At 39.2% G+C, this 12,596-nt stretch overlaps 1 protein-coding gene across 1 annotated transcript in view; it reads right to left on the minus strand.

The window, feature by feature from the left end:
- The window catches only part of LOC131243144 (dolichyl-diphosphooligosaccharide--protein glycosyltransferase subunit 1A), a 95,480-nt gene that overhangs the window by 26,312 nt on the left and 56,572 nt on the right, over window positions 1–12,596 (minus strand). Inside the window, exons 8-9 of the mRNA XM_058242274.1 lie at window positions 9,929–10,087; window positions 5,531–5,755 (exon numbers count right to left, since the gene is read on the minus strand). Of these exons, the coding sequence (XP_058098257.1) occupies window positions 5,531–5,755; window positions 9,929–10,087 (384 nt within the window). The remainder of the gene's footprint in view (window positions 1–5,530; window positions 5,756–9,928; window positions 10,088–12,596) is intronic.

Consider the following 12,596-nt stretch of genomic DNA (forward strand, 5'->3'; position numbering starts at 1 on the left):
GTCAATCAGCTTGAAGCCTCGCTTCAAGCGAACCCTGACACTAGGGAAGATGTCCAGTCACAAGTCGGGAATCAAATTGAGATTGTGCCACTTGCAATTATTAGCCGCGCCTTAAGTCAGATTGTAGAAAGTGACGATTGGCGCGAGAATTCAATTTTCCACACTTATGCCAAGTGTGGTGGCAAAAACTACAAGGTGATCATTGATAGTGGCAGTTGCATCAATGCAGTATCTGCTCGCACCATGGACCGATTAGGTATGCTAGCCGTTCCTCACCCTCAGCCCTATCGAGTCTCAAGGGTTGATGCATCTTCAATTCTGGTTTCTCAACGTTGTCCTACTCCCATCCAATTTTGTTCTTATATGGACACATTGTGGTGTGATGTTTTGCCTATGGATATAGGCCCATTGTTGTCAAATGTGATCGCACATGGGCATATGCGATCGCATATGCGCATACTGTGGATCGAATCGCATATGCCATGATGGCATATGCGATCCTGGCAAGTATGCCATGGCATACTTTTATATGCGGCCAATATGCGATCCTAATAATCAGAGTGGAAGCAATTTTATTTATTTTATTTTTTTCAATTTGGAGAACTTTTGCCTATAAATAGGCACTCATATCCCCTCCATTTTCACTATTCTCTACTCCAAAGCTCTAAATCTCTTACTCTTACTCTAATCTCACTACAATTACTTCAAGTATGTTTATTTTTTGAATTTTAAAAGTTGTGTTTACTTTTTGTAAATTAAGATGTAAGTTATAACTTGTAAGTTGTTTCAAGCTATCAGTAAAATTTCTTTGCTCGAAGCTTATAATAAGTAGTTCTCTTTTAATGTAGCTTGATTGTTTTGTTAAAATTTATATAATATAATATAAGTAATTAAATATATATAACTTAATGAAACACTCGAACTATAATGAAATAAGTAAAATAACTTAATCCAATCATGTGTACTAATTAGGCAAGTTTTTCCATTTTTTTGGATTTTTTATTATTTTATAAAAAAAAAAATGTCATGGCATATGCGATTGTGCGATCGCATATGCGAACAGCATATGTTGATCACATACAATCGCATATGCGATTTAACAACATTGTATAGGCCACATCATTTTGGGCAGGCCTTGGTTGTATGACATAGACGCAACACTATTCGGTCGCTCGAATACGTGTTCGTTTCTGTATGGAGGCAAAAAGATTGTCTTGAAGTCTCTCCCGCCCAAAAGCATCCCTAAAAAGGAAGACATCAAGACATGTGGTCCTGAAGATGTGATGAAACTCCAGCTTGAGTCTCTTCCTATAGTTAGTGCCAAAGAGTCTAAAAGAGAGACTAAAACTGATTTGACGTTGTATGCACACGTGGCAAGTGAGGTCACACCTAAGATTATTATGGAGATGCCACCTGAGGTTACACCTAAGGTTAGTGTAGAGTTATCATCTAAGGTGATTCCGGTATTGGACGAGTCCAGTGTTGTTATTCCAGAGGACATACCGGATGAGCTTATACCCGTGCGAGACATTCACACATTGACTCTATCAAACCTTCATCACGATCAAATGAGTCCTGGGGAGGAAGTAGATTTGGAAATACAAGTAGATGAGCCTACGACCCGTGTAGATTGCATACCCATGTCTATGTTTCATAGGCCTTCGGAGTCTGCACACGCATTTACACAACATATGCATGACTTGCATGTGGAGATTAGAAAAAGAATCAATACAAGTAATGAAACATACAAAATGATTGCTGACTCACGCCATAATTTTAAAGAGTTTGTTATGGGTAATTAAGTCATGATTAAAATACATCCAAAAATGTTTCCACGGAAAACCATAAAAAAATTACAGGCCCATAACACTGGACCATATAAAATCTTGAAAAGACTGGGTTTGAATGCTTACTTGATAAATCTTCCACCTAACATGGGTATCAATTCCACATTTAATGTGAAAGATCTTGTACTGTTTCTTGGGCATTCCCCTAACCCTCACATGAACTTTCATGGTGATGCCCCAGACCTATCCCAAAACTCATGGCCATTACCTAACCCCTATTCTCAACCTTTACCATCCGTACCACCTATACCTATGAGAAGAGAGGAGATGAAGGATATATTAGATGAAGAAGCGGTTTTCACACGACATGGCGGTTACCAGGAGTACCTTGTCAAGTGGAAGGGCAGACCAAAATCAAACAGTATGTAGATCACAAAGGCAAAGCTTCAACGACGAGACCCGGATCTCCTCGAGCATCACTACAGCTTTATTTCTCCAGAGGCGAAATCTCCTCAGCTGAGGGGAATTGATGGGGACATCAGAGGACCTACTCAGGTCTACTAGAGACGGAGACGACCACCCACATCAGCGCAACTTTCCTTGTGGATGGGAGACGTGTTCCAGATGGGGCCCGCCAGGCCATTTTGAAGACCCCACATGCATTGGACGTGCATCAAGAAGACTTCACTTTGAGATGATGCATGTGGGCTGCTTAGTAGACTATTTTAGTCATAGGATTTCTATTTCGTGTCGATCCAACCATTGGATTTTGTTGATCAGGCCATCGGGTCATTAGATCTTTTATATCTAGGCCGCTTGGACTTTGATCTTGCTTTCTTTATGGTTTTTGTTATTTTTAGGAGTTATTTAATCGTTGAGACTAACAGTATACGTTTTAGTTTTCTTATTTTGGGCGATGGGCCACTTTACTTAAGTGAGTGACATAGTTGTAATTATGCTGGATTTTAATTCTGAATTTTTTCTTAATAAAGCACATTTTAAGAGAGAGAGAGAGAGAGAGAGTTCCAACCCTAGTAGTGTTATTGAGAAAAAAAAAAAAAAAAAGAGTGGAGCTCTCTTGTGTGAAGGAATTTTCCTCCTTATTTTTTAGGATTTTTTTTATTTAAAATAAATAAAAAACCTCCCTTCCAATTAAATTGTGAAAGGGTAGAAGCTTGTTTGGTGGTGGATTCCAAGGTACATCCTTCACCTCTTCTTCAAAAGGTATTCTTCGTCCTACATCCTTCCTCTCTCCTCTTCGAAAGGTATTCTCTTCTTCTTGTCTTCCTCTTTTCCCTTCCATTACAACCTTCTAAATCATAAAACATACAAATTTGTCTATTGAGTGTGGAACGTGTCTATGCTAAATTGGAAGTTCTATCCTTCCATCGGTCCTAGTTTTAATTGATTAATGTGATTTCTTCACATGTGGACTTGTGATTTAGGTTAAATCAGATTTTATTTCCTATTGTTTACTCTTAATTAATTGGTAGGTTAGCATCTTTTGTTAATTGAATTACTTTATGGACTCTTTCATAGTCTCCACGTTGCATGCTAGCATTAAATCATGTGTCCTGCATCACACACTCTATGCGCATAGGGACAATGGATGAAGAAGTAAATCGACTCCCCATTTTCCTTACACATCAAGCATATATTAGGGAGAACTAAAAATCTCCTCTGAAGATTGTCCACTGTAAGAATCCTCTTCGGCCAACCAGCCAAACAAAGACCGCCATGTGAGGAGGGGCTGTGTAGAACCAATATTGAAATGGGTGTTGTGGACACGATTGTGAGGGAGACTCCAAAATCAGCTTGAAGGACTTACCGAGAACTCTCCAAAATGATTCCTTGACCAATAAATTGAGTCTTCTTCAAGGACTGCATGCCTAGCATTCTTGAGAAAGTCTAAAAGGTAAGCAACCTCATCTATCACACCCTCCAACAAGCTTCTGTGACAAGGAGGGGCTCATACCACCTCTCCCTCAACAATAGAGAAACAATCCGCCACACAAACGTAGCAATCAAGAGTAAGCCGGGTGATCCTCAAAAAGGGAACTTGAAGCGCAAAGCCACCACACCAGGGATCTGTCCAAAAGCGTATATGGGTTCCGATACCAAGCCTAAAGGAGATCCCGAGCCAGACCAAATGTTCAATAGCCACCATTGCTTTCCATACGGCCGAAGCACTATAAAGCAAAGAGTTTCTCACAAACCAACTACCCTTTTGCATGTCATACTTGCAAGCAGCTATCGACTACCTCCAAAGCCTTCCTTCCTCCACACCAAATCGCCATATTCATTTCACCAACCACGCAGTAACTTGCCAACAAACCCCATCCCATCTAAGAAGATGGAACTTCCTTCTGTCACTTGCACCATTCCACAAAAAGTTTTTCTCATCTTTTTCCTACTTGTCCAACATAGACTTAGGCCATTTAAATAGGGACATGAAATAAATGGGCATGTTAGCGAAATCCGCGTTCAACAGAATCAAAACAACCTCCCATAGATAAATAGTGGCACTTCCATGAGGCCAACTTCCTCTCTATTCTTTCAATCACCTTGTCCCATAGGTGCTTAGCTGGTTTCCCTATACACAAAGGCAATCCTAATAAACCAAAATTGCACCGGAATATGGTAGCAAAACATTCTAGGTTGCCTCCATCAACATGCACTCCTAGCAATTCAGATTTTGCCACATTGATCTTCAAACCCAAGACAACTTCAAAGCAAACCAGAATTTTCCCGAGGTTGTCCACAAAGTCCTTCACTTCACACACACACACACACCAAAAAAAAAAAAAGAAGCATGTCATCCGCATACTGGAGATGGGTGATCTGCCTTCCACATTTAGAGAAGAGATGCTTGTAGAGGGAAAAAAAAAATTAGAAAAACAAAAAATAGAAAGCAATTTCTTTAAATTCTATGGTGTGATTCTTCTCCTATTTCTTCTTTCTTCTATAGCTTCTTTCTTTTACTTTTCCTTCTATAACTTCTTCTGCCATGCATCACACCTTTTATACATTTGAAAATAGATCAGTTGTGATATGGAAGGGTAGGAGGCACAATAATATGTTCGCTACTAAGAGAGGTCCAACTTTTTTAGCTATTTGCCAGTTCAATGATAATCCACCACAGAGGAATACAGTGGCCTTTTGTAGAACTCAACAAAGATTTTCAAATATCATGAACCCGTATATTGATCTAACAGCTTCTATGTCACACCTGTAATACTTGCCAATCAAGCTAAGGTGTCAATATCATAAGCGTATTTGCTATTTCCAGAGTTTATGATGATAACATAAGGGCCAATTTGGAGCAAAACTTTAAAAAAGAAGAAAAAATAAGATTAAATTTTTTTATTTTTTTTTAAAGAAAGATTTATGAAGGGATCCTGTGGCACCAGCTCAACCTGAACCTTAGTGTTGCAAGAACTTTCCTGCAAAACACAAATGCTATTTCTTTTTGAGTTCACAAACATCATCATTTTACCCGGTTGCATTCAGAGAAATGGTAGTCTTTTAAGTTTTCCGACAAAACAAGGTGGGACTAGCTGGTGCCTCAGGGCCTACAATATTCTGAAATTGTTTTCTTTCTTTCTTTCTTTTTTTTTCTTTTTTTTTTTTCTTTTTTTTTTGCCTTCTTCTTTGAAGATTAACATCCAAACAGAACCAAAGTCAACAATCAGCTTGCAAAAAACAAAAGCATGGAAGAAACTTCTATCAGAAAGCAATCAAACCTTAGGCAGTATATGGGCAGCCTGTGGAGATGATTGCAAGAACACCAGCAAGGGCTTCAACTCTTTTGCATATTCTTTCAACAACCCATCGGCAGCTTTACGAGCTGCTTTACAAGCTTGAACATCTCCCATCCTAGAAAGATCATGTAATGATGCCTCTAGCTTATCATGGACAGATAAACAGCGATTAATGACATTCTGGACCTGCTGAACTGTTGCTTGCACCTATTACCAGATAAACATAATGTTAGAACAAAATTTACTGTAAGCCCACAATGTGTTTCTCAAAGAGAAGCATATCCAACCTATATGATACTTTCCTCGTTAGAAAAATATAAATGATAGCATGCCACAATAAGATGAGCTACTGAGCCAATCATGGGTATCATTTAATATATATATATATATATATATATATATATATATATATTAAAAAATAAAAAATCATGGGTACCATTTAATCACACACTGAACAGCATCAAGATCCCAAATGGCTCCTCAAATAGGAAGAAAAGTAGTAGTATATATGGCTTGGTGTAACATGGACACCTTTTAAGGGCAGGGATTGATGCAACCAAAAACAAGAGTGCATTGGATATTTCAAAGGAACATATAACCATCCGTTCAAACGTGCATTTTGAGCAGCACAGGAACAGTAACTGCATGATCCAATTTTTGAGCCGTCTCTTCAAAATTATTATTCAGACATTTCAGACCCTTCTCTAAATCCTAGCAAAAACTTTGACTTCTAGATTTCATGAAGTCCCGGCAAAGTGCTTTTTATCAAGGGAAGGCAGATTTTGGAGAGCACTCTCCTTGCCCATGAATGTGTGGATTGTCACTACAAGGCAAATGCAAATGGCACTGTGTGCAAGTTGGATTTAAAGAAGGCTTACGATCATGTAGACTGGGATTTCATGGATTACATGATATACAAGTTCGGTGAGGATCGAAGTGGAGGGGTTGGATTCGGGAATGCCTTCGGTCGGCCTCACACTAGGTGTTGGTTAATGGTCCCCCAATTGATTCTTTAAAGGCACAAGAGGTGTTCAGCAAGGAGACCCGTTTCCTCCTTTTTTTTTCCCTTTTTCTTGGTGACTGACACCTTTGGAAGGATGCAGGAAAAAGGACGGGAAGCTAACTTCATTTGTGGCTTTCGGGTGGTGAACGAGGGCCCTTCGATCTCTCATCTCCAGTTCCCCGATGACACCATCTGTCTTTGTGATGCCAGCTTAACTATGGTGGACAACCTGAAGAAGATTATCAAATGTTTTGAGGTGACCTGGTTTGAAAGTCAACATCATCAAGAGCGAGATCTTGGGCATCCAGATGCACGAGGAGGAGGCAAGGCTGGTGGAAGTCTTCCGATGTAAGATGGATCCTTCCCTTCAACATATCTCAGTATTCCTCTTTGCATTGGAAAATCTACGAAGCATTTATGGGTAGGGTAGCAAAAAGGATTAAAAGGAAGCTCGCAAGATGGAAGAGTCGGTACTTTTCTTCGGGGGCCAGCATACCTTAACTAAAGCTGACATGTAAAACTTGCCACTATACTACACGTCCTCAAATGCTTTAACAACCCACCTTGAAGAAATAGAAGAAGAAAAGGAAAGAAAGAGAAACAAATCCCAGATCAACTACGTTTTAATACCATGTAAACTTAATTGAGAAAAAGAAGGGTTAGGGTTTTAAATAGTCCACATGTTCCCCCCCCCCCTTTTATATTCAACTTTATGAATAATGATGAGTAAGTCCTTTAAGTAACAAAAGCAAAAATACCCCCATATCCTTTAATAACAAAAGCAAAAATACCCCCATGTCCCAAACCTCTAATAATGGAAAATATAATAAAATGGAAATAGGTGGGCCTACAATGGTATGGCCCACACCTATTAACAGCAAGAAAGTATGGATGCCAAGGCAGTTGGTGGATTCAAAATTCATCTCTATACAGGGCGTCATGTATTTGGAAGTCGGTCTCTCACTTGACAGGCCATTTTAGCAAAGGCATCAGATTTGTTATAGGTAATGGGGAAAAGGTTCGATTTTGGGAGGACGCTTGGCTAGGGGAGAAGCCACTATGGGCCATGTTCTCAATATTGGTGAGTCTAGCACTAGGAAAAAATATCCCCATATCCCAATGCTTTACCATCAATGGGAAATGTGCTATCTGGACGCCTCTATGTTGTAACAATTTGCTCGACGAGGAGATAAAGGACTTCATGAAGCTTCAGAGGCTTCTCCAAAGTTGTCTGTCAGTGCTGGACGAGCAAGACAGAAGGGTGTGGAAGGTGAAAAATCGAGATGTTTCTCAATTCGCTGATTCTACAACATGGTTTGGCCCTCGATAGCGGGAGAGGTGCATGCTTGTACATCTTATGTATGGCCTTACAGGGCACAACCAAAGGTGGCCGCTTGGGCTTAGCTAATGGGAAGAAAGAGGGTGTTGACTATAGACAATCTGTAGAAAAGATCTTTGGTGCATATGAAGGGCGTGGAAACTGTAGACATGGCATGGGGTGGGTTAAGAAAGAGGGTCTTCCTTCACTGCCTTTACACCCCGATTCTGTGGCAATCCCTACTTAACCTGTTTGGCTGCAATCAAGAACCTCCTCTTGGCATGGCATGGGGTGGGTTAAGGAAAGAAAGGTATGCTAGAGATTAGCCTTGTTAGTGGGTCTTTTGGGTGTTGTGGGGGAAAGAAATGGTAGATGCTTCCGGAATTCGAAGTCATCGGCAATTGAGGTGTATAGCAAGGGTAAGGTTCTCATGTGTAGTTGGCTTCTTAGATGAAGGACCAGGAAGCCCGTGATCTTGCTTTTATTCTTGGGTTGTAATGTCTCTTTTGACTGCATTGTAGTTGTTGCGCCATCTCGATGCTTTTAATAAAATTCCAGTTGTCTTTCCAAAAAAACAAAAATAAAAAATTTAATGAGTTTTTCCAGAAAAACTTCCCAGCATCCCAAGTTACTCAGCATATCTGAACAGGCCCCAATACAGTGACAGTAACACATTTTTTGAGGTCACTAGAAGAGGTTCCAGCCACATGTTCTCTTTTAATTGTTAATCAGTTGTATAGAGTTTGCAGCAGTACCATTAAGTACAAACCAATGACATGATCTACTTTGCAAATCAAGGGACCAAAGAATCTTCTTCTTGGTTATTGTGAAAGCCAAACTCCCTTGAAAACCACAAAACAACTTTAAGAGTTTTTTTCACCTTTCTGGATGATAAATGAGCAAAATAATCAACCTATTTATATTGAGAGACCCAAAGAGTATAAGGGTCTTCTAATGTGTCATTTCTACGTAGGGCTGTTACCGGGCCAGGTCTGGGGTTCGTCTTGGCACGGATTTTAAACTGTTTTGGTACAGGCCTATTCAAAATTCTGGTTTTCACAGGCCCAAGCCTGGCCCATTGACACCCCTATTTCTAAGTAGAATGGAATTCATTTTGTTACGTATAGAAAGAACATCACTATGTTAAAGTTGATTTCAACTTGACAGAAATGCTAAAGAGCCATTAGGTGTAAGCAGAAAGCTACAAGGTGAACCATAATCAATGACTTGTCCAGCATTACTCAGTAGTTCCAAAACAGGTAAGGAGCCGAAGATAGCACATAACTAACAGGCACAACTATTTCCGCTTGATATTTAACTCTACATTTAGTGTCATTATGTACGTAGTTAACCCACAAAGATACAAAATCTGTTCAAGAAAGAAAATGTAAATTACGGCATAGTAAGTTGTAATCTAAATAACAACAAAATACAAATAATATCTTCTAAATTAAATAGATTATTTTTTACGACTTGAAGTTTTCAGCAAAGTAAATAAAGTGACCAATTTTATTTAAAGAAAACGTAATTTACTCAGATGCTCATTAAAAAATCATTTCAAAATTCTTTGGATTAAAAGAAAATTCCTGCCTCAAGACTTCATCTGAACTTGATCCTTAGGTTCTTAAAATTCTGGAGTCAAGTTACGAAATCCAAAGACAAAATTGAGTATGGAGGAAAATTATACATGCAATCAATTTTATTCTGACATGATTATATTGCCAATGAGCTGTGTTATTAAAATGACAAACAAAAGAAACTACCCCACCACAATCAAACTATTCGCAAAAACGCTCAGTTGTTTTACCACAAAAATTCTATCCAATCATAATGCTTTTTAGCCTTCCACATGAAATGATAATAAAAGGGTCAATTGGAAGAAGGGAAGATAATTTGAGTGTAAGAAATGGATAATTTATATTGTTGCAATTTTCATTGAACAAAAATCACTCAATATGTTGACAAAATCAAGCAAGCTTTTAATATGCACATAATGTGTTAAATGTATAATTATTTTATGAATCCTTTCATAAAGTATGTAACTTGACATTTTTCATACCTCTTCCCACTGCAGTTTAGCCAGGTAAGATGCAGAGGACTTGGAGATTGATATATCAGAATGCACATATACAATACAGGCAACAAACAGAAAGAAGAATCCAGAAATGAGCATCATTGGCTCCCAAAGTAATGATAGGTTGTTGAACTTGTAATAGACCTGAAAACCAAAAGAAAATTCAGTGTATATCATTCCTATCGAAGCATTTTACAAATAATTCAACCATTAGCTTGATCATGCAATTTACAATTAGAAGGCTACAATGGAGTACAAATAACTCAATCATCTAGTTTGATGAATGTGACATCCAACCTACAACTGCATATAGTTTTGTCATAATAATTCAGGCATAGGACCACCTTCTCTGTCAGCTTATAAACTAATCAACAAAAGTTTGCACAAACAAGATATGAACTCAAGCTCATAGAAAACTTATAATTAAGTATTATGCAGGAAAAACTAGGGATCCTAGGTACAATCCAGGGGTAGCACAAAAGCATGCAGCATTGTGGCCCAAATTCCACAGCCCCAGTTACAACATAAAATTTCCTTTTTCACTTAATCCTTCACTGCCAAGACCCACTTGAGCTATTCTCTTGCCTGAGCACTCTTTTTTCTCAGAGAATATGCTTGAATTCATTTATTGTTAAACGGTTACATGGTGCTAATCTTGAGGGCCTATGAGAAGCTACAATGAGAAGAAGAAGAAGAAAGAAAAAGAAGAAAGATGGAAGAGAGAAACAATGAGAGAGAGGGATAGAGGAGAGACCAAAAACATGAGATGCTTAGTGTCTATTGAAACCCCGGCCCTCTACTATTATTTCTAATAGTAAAAACATGAATGGGCCTATGGGCCTTATTACATGGACATGGGCCCAATGGGCCTGATACAATTAGCAACCTTTCAGCATTTATAAACAAGGAAAAATGCAATTTACTTGAAATGATATATAATTGTTGAAGGTTGTGCAGCAAATAACATTTCAGATTTTCTTTTAACATATTTCTAGAGGAAAATTATATAGAAGTGTTGAAGACTTGCAAGCAAATAATGCTTCAGAATATCTCAACATATTTGTAGAGAAAAAGCTCAGCATCTTTTTTAGCAAGAGGAAGTTCTGTTTAAGAGCATTTTAGGAAGGACTTCATCTAGAAGCTAGGTCTTAGTTGCACAAACCAACAGCCTGACTATAGAATTTATTAAGAGAGAGAAACTGATACAACATTGGGGGAAAAAGAGAGAAGAATGATGAAAGGTCATCCCACTCCAACAACAACGGATTACGGCACAAACCCAAAGAACCCATTAACCCCCTACATCCCTTGAACAGATCGATGCCCTAGCCTGATAGATGACCCTACCCTTGACCTTTTGGAATGCAACTTCCATGGTGGCAGATCTATTCTTAGGACTTAGAAGTACTTCCATTATGTCCTTTCTATAGAACTTAGAAGTACAGTACTTCAATTATGTCCTTTCTATAGGGACCACACCACACCACACCCCACCCACCCACACACACACACACAGAAATGATCGCCTATGCACCGGTGCGCAAGGACTAATTGCTCACCATTCTAAAATTGGAAGCCACACTGTCATCGCACGAGAGAGATTCTCATAGCCCCGATGGAAAACGTGTTAGGACGTAGGAAGTGTTGACGGCCCCACCACATGTATGATTTATATCCACACCGTCCATCCATTTTTCCAGATCATTTTACAGTATGATCTAGAAAACGAGGCAGATTCAAAGCTCAAGGTGGACCATAGTAGAAAGCAATGTGGATAATGACGCCCATCGTTGAAACTTTCCCAGGACCCCCCTTGATGTTTATTTGCCATCCAACTAGTTCATAAGGTCACATGGACCTGGATGACGGGAAAACCTAAATATCAGCTTGATCCAAAACTTTTGTGGCCCCTAGGAAGTTTTCAATGGTAGCCGTTGTTTTGTGCTATGGTCCACTTGAGCTTTAGAACTACCTCATTTTTTGCACTCATGCCCTAAAATGTTTAAAAGAATGGATGGACAGTGTAGACATTAGACATGCATCACGGTGGGCCCGTGTAAACTTTCCCACGTAAACATGACACCGACCTTGGTGCCTGTTCTACAACACGCAATCCAAGTACAATGACGCAAATTGCCTGCTGAACCCTTTGCAGTTAGTTCTGCAGTGAGAAGCTACGTGGGCCCCCATGATGTTTATGAGAAATCCACACCATCTATCCGTTTTGCCAGATCATGTTAGGACATGATCCCAAAAATGTGACAGATCCAAAATTCAAGTTTGGCGCAGGACAAGAAAAAGTGGGTAAGGAAATGACTACCGTTGAAACTTTCCTAAGGTCCACCTTGATATTCGTATGCCATCCAAACCATACATAAGGTCATTAAAACTTGGATGAACTAGAAAAAAAAATAGCATGATCATGGGAAATCCACCCCATCCATCCGTTTTGTCGGATCATGTTAGGACATGAGCCCAAAAATGTGACAAATCCAAAATTCAAGTTTGGCGCAGGACAAGAAAAAGTGGGTAAGGAAATGCCTACCGTTGAAACTTTGCTGAGGTCCACCATGATATTCATATGCCATCCAGTGTTGTCATGTGCGATCACATATCCGCACATTGAAGCAGAAATCACATATTCAACAGTGGC

Source organism: Magnolia sinica, chromosome 4 (assembly GCF_029962835.1).
Source record: "Magnolia sinica isolate HGM2019 chromosome 4, MsV1, whole genome shotgun sequence".
Lineage (NCBI taxonomy): Eukaryota > Viridiplantae > Streptophyta > Magnoliopsida > Magnoliales > Magnoliaceae > Magnolia > Magnolia sinica.